The sequence below is a fragment of the Notolepis coatsorum genome (genome assembly GCF_963971535.1).
Source record: "Notolepis coatsorum genome assembly, chromosome: 2".
NCBI classification, from domain to species: domain Eukaryota; kingdom Metazoa; phylum Chordata; class Actinopteri; order Aulopiformes; family Paralepididae; genus Notolepis; species Notolepis coatsorum.
In genome coordinates, this window is record NC_140166.1 from 56,505,908 (window position 1) to 56,523,731 (window position 17,824).

At 48.1% G+C, this 17,824-nt stretch overlaps 1 protein-coding gene across 4 annotated transcripts in view; it reads right to left on the minus strand.

Annotated features, from left to right (window-relative positions):
* Nucleotides 1-17,824, minus strand: part of cog4 (component of oligomeric golgi complex 4) — a 66,213-nt gene that overhangs the window by 7,757 nt on the left and 40,632 nt on the right. For all 4 annotated transcript variants that reach the window (XM_084307577.1, XM_084307576.1, XM_084307579.1 and 1 more), the window contains 3 exons: nt 12,313-12,375; nt 9,050-9,163; nt 7,188-7,280 (listed from right to left, as the gene is read on the minus strand). In XM_084307577.1, the coding sequence (XP_084163703.1) occupies nt 7,188-7,280; nt 9,050-9,163; nt 12,313-12,375 (270 nt within the window). The remainder of the gene's footprint in view (nt 1-7,187; nt 7,281-9,049; nt 9,164-12,312; nt 12,376-17,824) is intronic.

Below are 17,824 nucleotides of genomic sequence, written 5' to 3' on the forward strand. Positions count from 1 at the left end.
TTTCTTTAATAGTTGTCATACAGAAGTACAGAATACTTTTGTACAAAATGCTTCTTACTGTTGCGCTCCAGAGACTGTGCAAGACAAGATAAGTATGAAATAAAATAACATAGTAAAATTTGAAGTAAAAAAATGAGGTCACAGTGTTCAGTTTAGACATATGTACAATGTTCGATGCAGAATAGACGTAGTTACCATACAATATACAATACTGTGCAGTGTACTAGTATACAATACTATATAGTGCAAGGCAGAAATGGAGAAATGGGACGAGGTGCAATTTAGGTACAATTCACAGTAGGTGTACGAGTTGTAGTGCAAATCCTTTATCAATAAATATAAAGTGTAAGTGTGTTTGTGTGATCTAAAGTGTGGAGAGTGGGTGCTGCAGTGTGTTGTTTGTTTGAGTGAGTGTGTGCGTGTGGGTGTGTGTGCTGTGTGCATTTGATGGTTGTTGCATAGTGATTATTGTTCGTTTAGCGATTATTGTTCGTTTAGCAGCCTGATGGCCTGGGGATAGAAGCTTCTTCTGAGTCTTTCTGTGCTCGCCTTAAGACTCCGGTATCGCTTGCCTGACCGCAGCAGTTCAAAGAGGCAGTTGTTCGGGTGGCTCGAGTCCTTAATAATTCTCTTAGCCTTCCCCTTGCACCGCTTGTTGTAAATGTTCTGGAGGGTGGGAAGCCCCCCTCCAATTGTGCGTTCGGCTGAACGTGTCACTCTTTGTAGTCTGCTACGGTCTTGTGCAGTGCTATTCCCAAACCAGGAGGTGATGTTGCCGGTCAGGATGCTCTCTATTGTACATGAGTAGAAGTTCCTAAGGATCTTCTGACTGACTTGGAACTTCCTTAGGCGCCTGAGGAAGTAGAGGCGTTGTCGTGCCTTCTTCACAACACTGTCAATGTGTGTGGTCCATGTCAAGTCCTCGGATATGTGGGCTCCGAGGTACTTGAAACTGTTCACTCTCTCAACCGGTGCCCCGTCGATGCTGAGGGGGCTGTAGTCCTTGACCCCCGACCTCCTGAAGTCCACAATCATCTCTTTTGTTTTGCTGACGTTCAGGGAGAGGCAGTTCTCCTGACACCACTGTGACAGGTTCTCTACCTCTTCCAGGTAGGCCCTTTCGTCGTTGGCAGAGATCAGGCCCACCACTACTGTGTCATCAGCAAATTTGATGATGGTGTTGTTGTTCCGCTGTGCTACGCAGTCATGTGTGTACAGGGAGTAGAGGAGGGGGCTCAGAACACAGCCCTGGGGGGCCCCTATGTTGAGCGTGATGGATGAGGAGGTGCAGTTGCCGGCTCTTACCACCTGGGGTCTGCCCGTCAGGAAGTCCAAGACCCACTGGCAGAGGTCATAGTTCAAGCCCAGGTCCCTGAGCTTGGCTATGAGTTTGGAGGGGACTATGGTATTGAATGCTGAGCTGTAGTCGATGAACAGCATTCTCACATAGTTCCCCTGCCTCTTGTCCAGGTGTGATGCTGCTGTGTGCAGCACATGGGCTATGGCGTCCTCCGTGGACCTGTTGGGGCGATATGCAAATTGCAGAGGGTCCAGGTTGATGGGGAGGGAGGAACAGATGTAGCCCTTCACTAGCTTCTCAAAGCACTTCATGGCTATGGAGGTGAGGGCTACAGGGCGGTAGTCGTTGAGGCAAGCGGGCGTAGATTTTTTGGGTACAGGGATGATGGTGGACTTCTTCAGACAGGTGGGGATGACAGCCTGTTCCAAGGACAGGTTGAAGATGTCAGTGAATACCGGGGCCAGTTGGTCGGCACAGACTTTTAGGACGCGGCCGGGGATGCCGTCCGGTCCTGCTGCCTTCCTGATATTCACTTTTTTAAAGATCCGTCTCACCTCATGCTCTGTTACCCTGAACACTGAGTCTCCATCAGCAGACCCCCCCCCCCCATTGCCGTGGTTTGTAGGCTGGTGTTGTTATTCACAGCCTCAAACCTCGCATAGAAGGAATTGAGATCATTTGCTAAGGAGATGTCACTGTTCAGTTTGAGGGGGGTGCCTTTGTAGTCCGTCATTGTTCTGAGGCCCTGCCACATGCCTCTAGAGTCAGCCTGTTCAAACTGAAGTTCAACTTTATCCCCGTAACGCCGTTTTGCCTCTATTACTGCTCTCCTGACGTTGTATCTTGCCATCTTGTGTTCTTCCATGTTGCCTGTCACCAGCCCGGTGTTGTATGCTGATGTGCGCACTTTCAGAGCCTCACGGACGGATTTGTCTACCCAGGGCTTTTGATTTGGGTAGATTTTAATTTTGGTGGAGGGGATTGTTTCTTCTACCTGAGTACAGACAGTCAATCACCGTTTCGGTGTATTCGTTAATATTGGCTGTGTTATCACGGAATACACTCCAGTCTGTGCATTCCAGTGCAGCTTGGAGTGACTCCTCTGACGTCACGGCCCAACGCTTAACCTCTCGCGAGACCACCGGCGTTCGCTTGAGACTTTGTTTGTACTTTGGCAAAAGAAATATTGCGGCGTGATCGGACTTACCGAATGGACTAAGAGCCTGTGACTTGTACCCATTCTTAAATTGCGAGTGTTGTGAAGGATCAGATTAAACCGAATATATATATTTATTTATGGATATATATTTAATAGTATTTGTATATCGTTTGATATCCCTTGTATATTCCTTGTACATATACACTGAATATCCCTTTAGTCTACTAACAGCCCATAATAGTTTCATTCTCTCATTGGACAAGAACTTGGCGCCAGCAGCCAAGCCCCTTGGTTCAAGTTCAATCGTGCCGACGAACATGTCGTTACTAGCCCGGTTCCGCGTAGGAATACGTCTGGCGAAATACGAATGGTACTATTTGTTCACAGCGCATATATATATGGCGCAAGTAAAGTAGAACTTTCTTTTTAGTCCCTTAGCCCTTAGTTCTTTACCCTCCAACCTATTGGCAAGACGTTAAGCCTCACCCACGATACCCGTGTGGTGCAGTATGGTCAACTTGGCCTCAGAATGGCATTGAGACATCGTGTGGATTAATAGTTGAATTGTCATAGTTTGGCACTATACCGTCGAGTGGGACGTATTTCTATTAAGTTAATAATAGTCTATTATGTATGGTGCATCGTTCGGTTAGAGTTATACAGTGAGCAGTACCCCCATCGTTTCCTCGCGTTATCTAGAGTCTTAACCAGGCTGGGCAGACCACGTGTGGTGCTTTCATCCGAGGAGTTCTGGGCCAGGACGAGTGGACCTGCACATTGGATTACCTTACCCGGACGACGGCGAGCCCTACACGGCTTGGATTATCTACTTGCTTTGGGTGCTTTGATTATGCCATGGATAACAGCCAACACTGGTAAGTGTTGGAACTACCCCCGAGAGGAGTCCAGGTGAGACGGCGCTCTAACCCGAGTGAGGTCGCCTCACGTCTCTTCGTTGTGGACCGGCAGCTACCGTCTACAAGAGGGCCCAACGGTATTCATCTGCGGACCAAGGTTCTGTGGGCACCGTGTTCAGCACTCTGAATTCTCCCAAGAAATCGTTGGCCAGATGGGATATCGCCAGCGGCTCTCCTAACCCCCCCCCCCCCCCTACTGACTTACAACCAGCGGGACCCCCTTTAGTGTATCCAGCTATAATCATTTAAGTACCATCACTATAGTTCCCTAAAGAACCAGGTTGTATACTTGCTTCCTGCGTAACCAGAGATTGGACATTCAATGTTGATTTGCCTACGAATACTCATTTGCCTTACAAGTGCATTCAAATCATAAATGTCATTAACACTTTGACTGCCAGGGGGCGTCTTTAGACGTCTTTGCTGGCGATGCTAAAGTTGCCGGGGGACGCTTTACGTCGTCTTTATATCAATATTTCAAAAATCTGCGATCTGATCCATAATGTCCCTCCGCTGGCCTGAGACACAAGTGTGATCTCCTCTCAATCCTCTAGCGGTTCAAGACCGCCATCTGGTGGCCGATCGGCAGATCGAAACCGGATGTCAACCTTTAACCCGGTAGGACTCACTCCATATGGGGTCCGGGCACTCGCTAATGTTAGAGAGACTCCGTCTTCACACAGTGAACATCGATCGCTGCAAATAACTCGAAAAAACAACATGATTTGGACGTATATATTATTATACAACCTGGAAATGGACCGACTATTTCAACATCCCATAATGGAAAACTGTCTACCCCACGCTGATCGCCCAACGGCCCGCGGAGACTGGGGTGAGTTTTAGCGTGTAATATTACCGTGTTCGACACTAACTGCTATGATGAACATTTGACCCACATTAGATGATTGGTATAACGCTGCCCACGGAATTATAAACGCCCCCTCGCCCATCCGGTCAACATCAGATGACGTGTAGTAACTTCTAGAAGTACGTCTAGTTGGAATTTTTTATATCGCCCCGATTGCCATCAAACTGTATTTCATCATCAATATAATGCATTTGGGGCTATATATCACGTTCTGGAGAAAGCTGCAGAAAGAGATGAAAACATACTTATACATTAGACCATACTTTACTATGAATATGTGAATGAAAAAGTTTAACGTTGCTACACAATGAACAATACATATAGGACTTTGAATGGGCCCTAATAATGGCAATGTAGCAATAGAATTTAAAAAATTATAGCCCTGCAAAGAAGGGGACTTTCTCCATAGACAAATAGCGCTGGCAATCTATGGTATATCATTAATTTAACCTTAGGCAACCAAAGTGTTAAGTGAACGTTGTATATACCCTTTGCTATATATTAAATATTCGATTTATACATTTGTGTGGACTTGGTTTCATGGTGGGAAAGTGTTCATCATATCTATATCATGTACTGTGTGGCCAGTAGTTAAAGTACATAAAGCGGTAGTGGTTTAATGATACCATACTTATCAATACAGTCAGGGAATTGTACCCCTCAGTTACAGCGAGTATACATGGTCCAATATGTTCTCGCCTCTGGTGGGACAGGTCACATGCTGATAGAAATTCGGCAACACCTTTTTAAGACGCGCGCTGTTGAAATCACCCAAAACCAAAATGGCAGCGTCAACATTAGCTGCCTGGAGTTTGTTTACCTCGTCGTGAAGTTTTGAAAGTGCGACCCCAGTGTTCGCGTGTGGTGGAATGTACACTCCGATGAGGATGATGGACGTTAACTCTCTTGGGAGGAAGAAGGGTCGACATTTTATCGTGATAAACTCCAGGTCTGGGGAGCAGTGGTTAGACAGTTCCTTTGTGTTGCCTAAATCGCACCACTCCTTGTTTATCATGAAGGCAATGCCGCCTCCTTTCTTCTTTAGTGACTCTTCTGCCGTCCGGTCCTTGCGGAGAACGAAGAAGTGGTCTGCCGGTTCTATTGCGTGATTCGGGACATCTGGACTCAGCCAAGTTTCTGTGAAACAGAGGACGTTACAATCCCGAATGTCCCTCTGGAATTGGATCCGTGCTCTGATGTCGTCCAGCTTATTTCCTATCGATTGCACATTGGCCAACAATATGCTGGGCAATGTGGTTCTGTGTCGTTTGGACCTCAGTCTGTTTCGGACCCCGGCTCTCTTTCCACGTCTTCGCGGCGGCTTCTCCTGGTCTTGGCCATGGCCATAACAAAGGATCTCGGCGGGCCATTTCTGCTGTTCAGCGATCCGATCCAGAGAGCAATCCAAACGGTAAGTTTTCCTTAATCCAATGTCAATGATTGACTGACGGTCATACACATATAATGCACCAGTTGGTGCAAATAAAACTCCTAATACTATAAAAATTAACAAAAGAAAGCACAGTCTCGACGGAGCGATCAGAAAGGCAGCCATCAGTGCAGCGCCAGTTGGAGGGTTTGTAGAGACTTTAAGATCGTACCTCTTCTATGTAGAGAGACTTTAAAACCATACCTCTTCTATGTAGAGACTTTAAGACCGTACCTCTTCTATGTAGAGACTTTAAGACCGTACCTCTTCTATGTAGAGAGACTTTAAGACCGTACCTCTTCTATGTAGAGACTTTAAGATCGTACCTCTTCTATGTAGAGAGACTTTAAAACCGTACCTCTTCTATGTAGAGACTTTAAGACCGTACCTCTTCTATGTAGAGACTTTAAAACCGTACCTCTTCTATGTAGAGACTTTAAGACCGTACCTCTTCTATGTAGAGACTTTAAGACCGTACCTCTTCGATGTTGTGAGAGACTTTAAGACCGTACCTCTTCGATGTAGAGAGACTTTAAAACCGTACCTCTTCTATGTAGAGAGACTTTAAGACCGTACCTCTTCGATGTAGAGACTTTAAGACCGTACCTCTTCGATGTAGAGACTTTAAGACCGTACCTCTTCTATGTAGAGAGACTTTAAGACCGTACCTCTTCGATGTTGTGAAAGACTTTAAGACCGTACCTCTTCTATGTAGAGAGACTTTAAGACCGTACCTCTTCTATGTAGAGACTTTAAGACCGTACCTCTTCTATGTAGAGACTTTAAGACCGTACCTCTTCTATGTAGAGAGACTTTAAGACCGTACCTCTTCTATATAGAGACTTTAAGACCGTACCTCTTCTATGTAGAGACTTTAAGACCGTACCTCTTCTATGTAGAGACTTTAAGACCGTACCTCTTCTATGTAGAGAGACTTTAAGACCGTACCTCTTCTATGTAGAGAGACTTTAAGACCGTACCTCTTCGATGTTGTGAGAGACTTTAAGACCGTACCTCTTCTATGTAGAGAGACTTTAAGACCGTACCTCTTCTGGGGAGCTCCAGTAGCTCACCGCGTACCTCGAACGCTATTTCGGCGTCGGGGACAACCGTGCGCGTCACGGATCTGGGGTAGCGAGTTCGACTCCCGGACAAGCCGTACTTTCTCAGAGTGTCTTTCCCCCCATCTGTACCCCCATTCAACCTGTTTCTGTCGGTCATACTTGACCAGAAAAAAGCGATAAACGCAAAAAGAACCAGCTGACTGGTCAAAGTTTAAAAAAAAAAGACTGTACCTCTTCTATGTAGAGAGACTTTAAGACCGTGCCTCTTCTATGTTGTGAGAGACTTTAAGACCGTACCTCTTCTATGTAGAGACTTTAAGACCGTACCTCTTCGATGTTGTGAGAGACTTTAAGACCGTACCTCTTCTATGTAGAGAGACTTTAAGACCGTACCTCTTCGATGTAGAGACTTTAAGACTGTTCCACAGCACCCCCTAGTGGCCGTACCTCTTCGATGTTGTGAGAGACGGCCAGGAAGCCGCTGATCCACGGCTTCACCTGAGGCTTGATGGCCGTGTTGTTCAGCTCCGTCAGACCCTCCTGTCAATCAAAACAACTTGTTTACATCAGAGCAGGTGAGCAGAGCGACTTCACTTAACTACTTTATTATTACATCATCAGTGAGCTGAGAGAGAGCAGCTTCACTTAACTACTTTATTATTACATCATCAGTGAGCTGAGAGAGAGCAGCTTCACTTAACTACTTTATTATTACATCATCAGTGAGCTGAGAGAGAGCAGCTTCACTTAACTACTTTATTATTACATCATCAGTGAGCTGAGAGAGCAGCTTCACTTAACTAATTTATTATTACATCATCAGTGAGCTGAGAGAGAGCAGCTTCACTTAACTACTTTATTATTACATCATCAGTGAGCTGAGAGAGAGAGGCTTCACTTAACTACTTTATTATTACATCATCAGTGAGCTGAGAGAGAGGCTTCACTTAACTACTTTATTATTACATCATCAGTGAGCTGAGAGAGAGCAGCTTCACTTAACTACTTTATTATTACATCATCAGTGAGCTGAGAGAGAGAGCGGCTTCACTTAACTACTTTATTATTACATCATCAGTGATCTGAGAGAGAGAGCGGCTTCACTTAACTACTTTATTATTACATCATCAGTGAGCTGAGAGAGAGAGCAGCTTCACTTAACTACTTTATTATTACATCATCAGTGAGCTGAGAGAGAGCAGCTTCACTTAACTACTTTATTATTACATCATCAGTGAGCTGAGAGAGAGAGCAGCTTCACTTAACTACTTTATTATTACATCATCAGTGAGTAAATAGTTTTTTTTTGTTAAATAGTTTTTATATTAGCTTTAATGTCCTTCTATTTCTCTGTTTCTTTCTGGCTTAAACATCTATAGCCCAGGGACTACAAGTGAAAACTAGCAACCCTGCTAATGTTGGCATATTTACAGTTTTTAATTTGTATTCATTTATAAATGTATAACTGTTGATTGATATGCACTGTCCCTGATCAAATACACTGAAAAAAAAGTAGAGCTGAGGAGAGAGCAGCTTCATTTAACTACCGTTTGATGTTGGAGATAACGGTTACTATGGGTTGACATGAGAAATATATAAAAAAATTTTTTTTATAAATGGATGTTTTAGTGCAGCACGTCTACACGTCTCCACTAGGGATGGGTACCGTTCACATTTGAACCGATACGGTACCGGTACCTGTGAATCGATACCGGTACCCAACGGTACCTTTTTTCGGTACTTTAGTCTCAAGAAAATGTATTTACCTACCTTAGTCGTAAAAATAAATATAACTAAATATAAATATTCAAATAACTACAATTTCGTCAGTTTTCGGCTTGCCATTGCTCCGACTGCTTTGTTGTGGAATCAAGTCAAATCCTAGGTAAGCATATATTGTGCGTGTGAACGTTGACATGAAAAGAAAAAAGGTAAAAAATAATAATAATAATAATAATAAAAAAATAAAATTGTATCTCACTTGAATAGATACTCGGTAGTACCGACGTGTTTCGGTTCGGTGCCTCAAAAGTACCGAATTCGGTACCCATCCCTAGTCTCCACACCTCGTCAAACTGCTTCCCGTGTGAGAGCTCGTGTCTCCAGTCTGTCTGGGAGCTGCTTCTACCTGGAGCTCCTCGTGTCTCCAGTCTGTCTGGGAGCTGCTTCTACCTGGAGCTCCTCGTGTCTCCAGTCTGTCTGGGAGCTGCTTCTACCTGGAGCTCCTCGTGTCTCCAGTCTGTCTGGGAGCTGCTTCTACCTGGAGCTCCTCGTGTCTCCAGTCTGTCTGTCTGGGAGCTGCTTCCTACCTGCAGGAGGTCCTTGAACTTGCTGGACGTGCTGACGAGGTCCGACAAACCGCTGTCGATCTTGGCTTGTGCTCCTGAACCAGCTCCCTGTGTGAACAACTTGGAGCAGTCGTTCTGCGAGGAGAAGAGAGGAGGAGGTGAAGAGAGGAGGAGGAGAAGAGAGGAGGAGGTGAAGAGAGGAGGAGGTGAAGAGGAGAAGAGAGGAGGTGAAGAGGAGAAGAGAGGAGGAGGTGAAGAGAGGAGGTGAAGAGGAGAAGAGAGGAGGTGAAGAGGAGAAGAGAGGAGGAGGTGAAGAGGAGGAGGTGAAGAGGAGAAGAGAGGAGGTGAAGAGGAGAAGAGAGAGGAGGTGAAGAGAGGAGGAGGTGAAGAGAGGAGGAGGTGAAGGAGAAGAGAGGAGGTGAAGAGGAGAAGAGAGGAGGTGAAGAGGAGAAGAGAGAGGAGGTGAAGAGAGGAGGAGGTGAAGAGGAGAAGAGAGGAGGTGAAGAGGAGAAGAGAGGAGGAGGTGAAGAGAGGAGGAGGTGAAGAGAGGAGGAGGTGAAGAGAGGAGGAGGTGAAGAGGAGAAGAGAGGAGGAGGTGAAGAGAGGAGAAGAGAGGAGGTGGAGAGGAGAAGAGAGGAGGTGAAGAGAGGAGAAGAGAGGAGGTGAAGAGGAGGAGAGAGGGGAGGTGTTGGAGAGGAGAAGAAGAGAGGAGGAGAAGAGAGGAGGAGAAGAGAGGAGGAGAGGAGGTGTTGGAGAGGAGAAGAGAGGAGGTGTTGGAGAGGAGAAGAGAGAGGAGGTGTTGGAGAGGAGAAGAGAGGAGAAGGTGTTGGAGAGGAGAAGAGAGGAGGAGGTGTTGGAGAGGAGAAGAGAGAGGAGGTGTTGGAGAGGAGAAGAGAGGAGGAGGTGTTGGAGAGGAGAAGAGAGGAGGTGTTGGAGAGGAGAAGAGAGGAGGAGGTGTTGGAGAGGAGAAGAGAGAGGAGGTGTTGGAGAGGAGAAGAGAGAAGGTGTTGGAGAGGAGAAGAGAGGAGGTGTTGGAGAGGAGAAGAGAGGAGGTGTTGGAGAGGAGAAGAGAGGAGGAGGTGTTGGAGAGGAGAAGAGAGGAGGAGGTGTTGGAGAGGAGAAGAGAGGAGGAGGTGTTGGAGAGGAGAAGAGAGGAGGTGTTGGAGAGGAGAAGAGAGGAGGAGGTGTTGGAGAGGAGAAGAGAGGAGGTGTTGGAGAGGAGAAGAGAGAGGAGGTGTTGGAGAGGAGAAGAGAGAGGAGGTGTTGGAGAGGAGAAGAGAGGAGGTGTTGGAGAGGAGAAGAGAGAGGAGGTGTTGGAGAGGAGAAGAGAGGAGGTGTTGGAGAGGAGAAGAGAGGAGGTGTTGGAGAGGAGAAGAGAGGAGGAGGTGTTGGAGAGGAGAAGAGAGGAGGAGGTGTTGGAGAGGAGAAGAGAGGAGGAGGTGTTGGAGAGGAGAAGAGAGGAGGTGTTGGAGAGGAGAAGAGAGGAGGAGGTGTTGGAGAGGAGAAGAGAGGAGGTGTTGGAGAGGAGAAGAGAGAGGAGGTGTTGGAGAGGAGAAGAGAGGAGAAGAGAGGAGGAGAAGAGAGAGGAGGTGTTGGAGAGGAGAAGAGAGAGGAGGTGTTGGAGAGGAGAAGAGAGAGGAGGTGTTGGAGAGGAGAAGAGAGGAGGAGGTGTTGGAGAGGAGAAGAGAGGGAGGTGTTGGAGAGGAGAAGAGAGAGGAGGTGTTGGAGAGGAGAAGAGAGGAGGTGTTGGAGAGGAGAAGAGAGGAGGTGTTGGAGAGGAGAAGAGAGGAGGTGTTGGAGAGGAGAAGAGAGAGGAGGTGTTGGAGAGGAGAAGAGAGGAGGTGTTGGAGAGGAGAAGAGAGGAGGTGTTGGAGAGGAGAAGAGAGGAGGTGTTGGAGAGGAGAAGAGAGGAGGTGTTGGAGAGGAGAAGAGAGGAGGTGTTGGAGAGGAGAAGAGAGGAGGAGAAGAGAGAGGAGGTGTTGGAGAGGAGAAGAGAGGAGGTGTTGGAGAGGAGAAGAGAGGAGAAGAGAGAGGAGGTGTTGGAGAGGAGAAGAAGAGAGAGGAGGTGTTGGAGAGGAGAAGAGAGGAGGAGGTGTTGGAGAGGAGAAGAGAGGAGGTGTTGGAGAGGAGAAGAGAGAGGAGGTGTTGGAGAGGAGAAGAGAGGAGGTGTTGGAGAGGAGAAGAGAGGAGGTGTTGGAGAGGAGAAGAGAGAAGAGAGGAGGTGTTGGAGAGGAGAAGAGAGGAGAAGAGAGGAGGTGTTGGAGAGGAGAAGAGAGGAGAAGAGAGGAGGTGTTGGAGAAGAGAGGAGGAGGTGAAGAGGAGAAGAGAGGAGAAGAGAGAGGAGGTGTTGGAGAGGAGAAGAGAGGAGGTGTTGGAGAGGAGAAGAGAGGAGAAGAGAGAGGAGGTGTTGGAGAGGAGAAGAGAGGAGGAGGTGAAGAGGAGAAGAGAGGAGGAGGTGAAGAGGAGAAGAGAGGAGGAGGTGAAGAGGAGAAGAGAGGAGAAGAGAGGAGGTGTTGGAGAGGAGAAGAGAAGAGGAGGTGAAGAGAGGAGGAGAAGAGAGGAGGTGAAGAGGAGAAGAGAGAGGAGGTGTTGGAGAGGAGAAGAGAGGAGGAGGTGAAGAGGAGAAGAGAGGAGGAGGTGAAGAGGAGAAGAGAAGAGAGGAGAAGAGAGGAGGTGTTGGAGAGGAGAAGAGAGGAGGAGGTGAAGAGAGGAGGAGAAGAGAGGAGGTGTTGGAGAGGAGAAGAGAGGAGAAGAGAGAGGAGGTGTTGGAGAGGAGAAGAGAGGAGAAGAGAGAGGAGGTGTTGGAGAGGAGAAGAGAGGAGAAGAAAGAGGAGGTGTTGGAGAGGAGAAGAGAGAGGTGGAGAGGAGAAGAGAGGAGGTGTTTGAGAGGTGTTGGAGAGGAGAAGAGAGGAGAAGAGAGGAGGTGTTGGAGAGGAGAAGAGAGGTGGAGAGGAGGAGAGAGGAGGTGTTTGAGAGGTGTTGGAGAGGAGAAGAGAGGAGAAGAGAGGAGGTGTTGGAGAGGAGAAGAGAGGAGGGAGAGAGGAGGTGTTGGAGAGGAGAAGAGGGAGAGAGGAGGTGTTGGAGAGGAGAAGAGAGGTGGAGAGGAGAAGAGAGGAGGTGTTGGAGAGGAGAAGAGAGGAGGTGTTGGAGAGGAGAAGAGAGGAGGTGATGGAGTGTCTGTGTGTGTAGTGTCTATGAGTGTGTGTGTAGTGTCTATGAGTGTGTGTGTAGTGTGTATGAGTGTGTGTGTAGTGTGTATGAGTGTGTGTGTAGTGTGTACTTGCCTCCAGGTTCCTCTTCAGAGTGGTGATGTTCTCGCTGCAGACCTCCACGTTGTTCAGAGTCACCTGGACAGAAGGACAGACAGAGGGACGGTCATCTACTGAAGGACCCTCTGCCCCCTATACAGACCACCCTCTGCCCCCTATACAGACCACCCTCTGCCCCCTATACAGACCACCCTCTGCCCCCTATACAGACCACCCTCTGCCCCCTATACAGACCACCCTCTGCCCCCTATACAGACCACCCTCTGCCCCCTATACAGAGCACCCTCTGCCCCCTATACAGACCACCCTCTGCCCCCTATTCAAACCACCCTCGGAAGCCAGCCTCTTTGATGTGGGACCAGAGTTAAGTGCATGGCTACAAGATACGGAGTTGGACCTCTGATGTTACACGAAAGAAGAAGAAGGAGAACGGACTCTGTTTTACCCAGGTGCTGTAATGATGATTGATAGATAGCTTTTTATTGTGGAGTAAAAAAGACGGCATCCAGGGGATAAAAACATGAGAAAGTGCAAGCACTTATTTCCATCATGGTCCCTGATTTTGGACATGGACAGACATCATAAAACATAGAGCATCATAATAAAACATGAGCATCATAATAAAACATAGATCATCATAATAAAACATAGATCATCATAATAAAACATATAGCAACCCCATAAAACACTCCGTACCCTCTCCTTCCTAGACGTGGCTATTCTAGAATTCACTGGCTAGCCATTTCTTTGCGGCACGTCTAAAGCTTCCCCCCTCTTCGATGTTTTTCAGGGCCACTGGAAGCTTGTTCCACTCCAGTGCTGCAAGTATTTGTGCCCATTAGTGAGTTGAATTTTGGCAGAATAAAATCCGTACTGCTCCTTCTAGTGGAGTATGAATGATTGTCACGGAATCGATTAAAGTAATTGGATAGATATTTCGGACCCGTATTTTGAACCATCTTGTGTGTGAGACCTAATTTGATGTGAATGACCTTTTATTGACCGGAAGCCAGTTTAGTTGCCTAAAGAAAGTTGGCCCTAGGTGAGTGCGTGGATGAGTTTGTTATCAGCGAGCCAGGTGCAGATTCTGCCGAGTTCAGAGCCCAGGGCTTTTTCAACCTGCGACGTGTCCCCGTCAGAGACCAGCAGGGCGTCCGACAGGTCGAGAGAGAAAGAAAGGTCAAACTAATTTGTCTGTGTCGTCATAGGATGGTCTCAAATCAATGAGTTGTTTTAATATTCGTGATTTCAATATCAATCAAAATAATTGTAATTGTGTTTTTTGCCACAATGCGTGTGTGTGAGTGGGTTGTGTGTGTGAGCTGGTTGTGTGTGTGAGCTGGTTGTGTGTGTGAGCTGGTTGTGTGTGTGAGCTGGTTGTGTGTGTGAGCTGGTTGTGTGTGTGAGTGGGTTGTGTGTGTGAGCTGGTTGTGTGTGTGAGCTGGTTGTGTGTGTGAGCTGGTTGTGTGTGTGAGCTGGTTGTGTGTGTGAGCTGGTTGTGTGTGTGAGCTGGTTGTGTGTGTGAGCTGGTTGTGTGTGTGAGCTGGTTGTGTGTGTGAGCTGGTTGTGTGTGTGAGTGGGTTGTGTGTGTGAGCTGGTTGTGTGTGTGAGCTGGTTGTGTGTGTGAGCTGGTTGTGTGTGTGAGCTGGTTGTGTGTGTGAGCTGGTTGTGTGTGTGAGCTGGTTGTGTGTGTGAGCTGGTTGTGTGTGTGAGCTGGTTGTGTGTGTGAGTGGGTTGTGTGTGTGAGCTGGTTGTGTGTGTGAGTGGGTTGTGTGTGTGAGCTGGTTGTGTGTGTGAGCTGGTTGTGTGTGTGAGTGGGTTGTGTGTGTGACAGCGTTTCCGTTAGCCGGTAATTACCGGTATTTGACCGGCAAAATCTGTTGAAGTCCGACATATTTAATCTCTCCGGTCATAATGTCCGGTGAAAATAATTCCCTCTAAGCACAATTTGATTATTTGAATTGTATTCAAATAGGCTAAAATTAAATAGCCTATGCGATGAACGAAACAATCATTACATTTGTTATCGTTGCTTCACCAAGCAGCCGGTCTAATGACGACGCTGTGTCAGCGAGAGCTTGCTGCTAGATTTGCGAAAAGCATGCAGCTGCAGACCCACAGAACCCACCAGCTTTGCTGGCACAGTGCAGTACACAGTGCGGTCCCCAGACCGGACCTGGAAACACAGCTGCTCTGCGGGTCTGCAGCTGGATGCTTCTTGCAAATCTAGCAGCAGCAAGCTCGCGCTGACAACAGCTTTGTCATTATTAGACCGGCTGCTTGGTGAAGGAAGCAACGATTAAACAAATGTAATGAATCGTTCATCGCATAGGCTATTTAATTTTAGCCTATTTTAATACAATTCAAATAATCAAATTGTGCTTAGAGGGAATTATTTTCACCGGACATTATGACCAGCACCAAGTCGTTGGGAGGTGGAGATATACATCACGCAAACCCACGATAATGTTGCCGTCTCTCTGCCAAATTTCTCAGTTCTTCGCTTGATATAATTAATACAAATGTCCAATATAACGGAATTCGTTAGCTCATAAAAATGTGATTATAACAGACTGCTGTTTATTAATGTCAGGCAGACTGCCCACAGACACGGCGACACCTCAAGTCGGCAGCAGCACGAAGTCTCGAGGGACTTATTTTATTTGGAATATATTAATGACTGTATATACGCAAAAGTAGCCTAGTTTTAAGTTAAAATATTATAAATGCCTTGAGGATGTCATTCTTTATATAGGCCTATCAATTGTTTTTAAGCTCAATAAACTCTGACCGGAATTTATCCCATTTGTCCGGTAGAGTGAAATCTACCGGTCACTCAAGACCGACAAAAAAAGAATTCTAACGGAAACCCTGGTGTGTGAGTGGGTTGTGTGTGTGAGCTGGTTGTGTGTGTGAGCTGGTTGTGTGTGTGAGTGGGTTGTGTGTGTGAGCTGGTTGTGTGTGTGAGCTGGTTGTGTGTGTGAGTGGGTTGTGTGTGTGAGCTGGTTGTGTGTGTGAGCTGGTTGTGTGTGTGAGTGGGTTGTGTGTGTGAGCTGGTTGTGTGTGTGAGTGGGTTGTGTGTGTGAGCTGGTTGTGTGTGTGAGCTGGTTGTGTGTGTGAGCTGGTTGTGTGTGTGAGCTGGTTGTGTGTGTGAGCTGGTTGTGTGTGTGAGCTGGTTGTGTGTGTGAGTGGGTTGTGTGTGTGAGCTGGTTGTGTGTGTGAGCTGGTTGTGTGTGTGAGCTGGTTGTGTGTGTGAGTGGGTTGTGTGTGTGAGTGGGTTGTGTGTGTGAGTGGGTTGTGTGTGTGAGTGGGCTGTGTGTGTGAGTGGGCTGTGTGTGTGAGTGGGTTGTGTGTGTGAGCTGGTTGTGTGTGTGAGCTGGTTGTGTGTGTGAGCTGGTTGTGTGTGTGAGTGGGTTGTGTGTGTGAGCTGGTTGTGTGTGTGAGCTGGTTGTGTGTGTGAGCTGGTTGTGTGTGAGAGCTGGTTGTGTGTGTGAGCTGGTTGTGTGTGTGAGTGGGTTGTGTGTGTGAGTGGGTTGTGTGTGTGAGTGGGTTGTGTGTGTGAGTGGGCTGGTTGTGTGTGTGAGCTGGTTGTGTGTGTGAGCTGGTTGTGTGTGTGAGCTGGTTGTGTGTGTGAGCTGGTTGTGTGTGTGAGCGGGTTGTGTGTGTGAGTGGGTTGTGTGTGTGAGCGGGTTGTGTGTGTGAGTGGGTTGTGTGTGTGAGTGGGTTGTGTGTGTGAGTGGGTTGTGTGTGTGAGTGGGTTGTGTGTGTGAGTGGGTTGTGTGTGTGAGCTGGTTGTGTGTGTGAGTGGGTTGTGTGTGTGAGCTGGTTGTGTGTGTGAGCTGGTTGTGTGTGTGAGTGGGTTGTGTGTGTGAGCTGGTTGTGTGTGTGAGTGGGTTGTGTGTGTGAGTGGGTTGTGTGTGTGAGTGGGTTGTGTGTGTGAGTGGGTTGTGTGTGTGAGCTGGTTGTGTGTGTGAGTGGATTGTGTGTGTGAGTGGGTTGTGTGTGTGAGCTGGTTGTGTGTGTGAGCTGGTTGTGTGTGTGAGTGGGTTGTGTGTGTGAGCTGGTTGTGTGTGTGAGCTGGTTGTGTGTGTGAGTGGGTTGTGTGTGTGAGTGGGTTGTGTGTGTGAGCTGGTTGTGTGTGTGAGTGGGTTGTGTGTGTGAGCTGGTTGTGTGTGTGAGTGGGTTGTGTGTGTGAGTGGGTTGCTCACCAGGAAGGCAGCCTGGGGTCTGGGTTGCGTCTCTACATTTCGTAGCTCCATTTCTGCAGACCCCTCTCTGATTGGTTGAACTCTATTTCTGCAGACCCCTCTCTGATTGGTTGAACTCTATTTCTGCAGACCCCTCTCTAATTGGTTGAGCGAAGCCCCTCTCTGATTGGTTGAGCGAAGCCCCTCTCTGATTGGTTGAGCGAAGCCCCTCTCTGATTGGTTGAGCGAAGCCCCTCTCTAAGGTATGCGAGGGAGGTGCGCGTAGTTATCGAGGTCGACGACTAGCTCAACTGGTTCGCCGCCTTGCTGTGGATCCTGCGGTGCGTTGGTGACAAGTTCGATTCCCTTCAATTATTTATTTTTTTAACATGCATTCTTTCGCCGGTTAAGTTTAGGCATTGTTTCGGAGTTGGTTAAGGTTAGAGTTTGTCTTAGAGCAGGGCGATATTCTTTCGGAGTTGGTTAAGGTTAGGGTTAAGGTTAGGCATTCTTTCGGAGTTGGTTAAGGTTAGGGTTAAGGTTAGGCATTGTTTCGGAGTTGGTTAAGGTTAGAAGGGTTAAGTTTAGGAGCTGTTTCGCAGTTGGTTAAGGTTAGAGTTTGTCGCAGAGAATGGCAATAGGATGCAGCCTATTTCCGCACTGCAGCTCTCTCGCGCTGCCGCGGTCACATGGGCGTAGTGGCCAATCAGAGAGGGGTCTGCAGAAATGGAGTTCAACCAATCAGAGAGGGGTCTGCAGAAATGGAGCTACGAAATGTAGAGACGCGTCTGGGTTAGGGTCTGGGTCTGGGTCAGGGTCTGGGTCTGGGTCAGGGTCTGGGTCTGGGTCTGGGTCTCACCAGGAAGGCAGCCTTGGCCTGGGGTTAGGGTCTGGGTCAGGGTCTGGGCCTGGGGTCAGGGTCTGGGTCAGGGTCTGGGTCTGGGTCTCACCAGGAAGGCAGCCTTGGCCTGGGGTTAGGGTCTGGGTCTGGGTCAGGGTCTGGGCCTGGGGTCAGGGTCTGGGTCTGGGTCTGGGTCTCACCAGGAAGGCAGCCTTGGCCTGGGGTCTGGGTCTGGGTCAGGGTCTGGGTCTCACCAGGAAGGCAGCCTTGGCCTGGGGTTAGGGTCTGGGTCTGGGTCAGGGTCTGGGCCTGGGGTCAGGGTCTGGGTCTGGGTCTGGGTCTGGGTCTCACCAGGAAGGCAGCCTTGGCCTGGGGTCTGGGTCTGGGTCAGGGTCTGGGTCTCACCAGGAAGGCAGCCTTGGCCTGGGTCTGGGTCTGGGTCTCACCAGGAAGGCAGCCTTGGCCTGGGTCTGGGTCTGGGTCAGGTTCTCACCAGGAA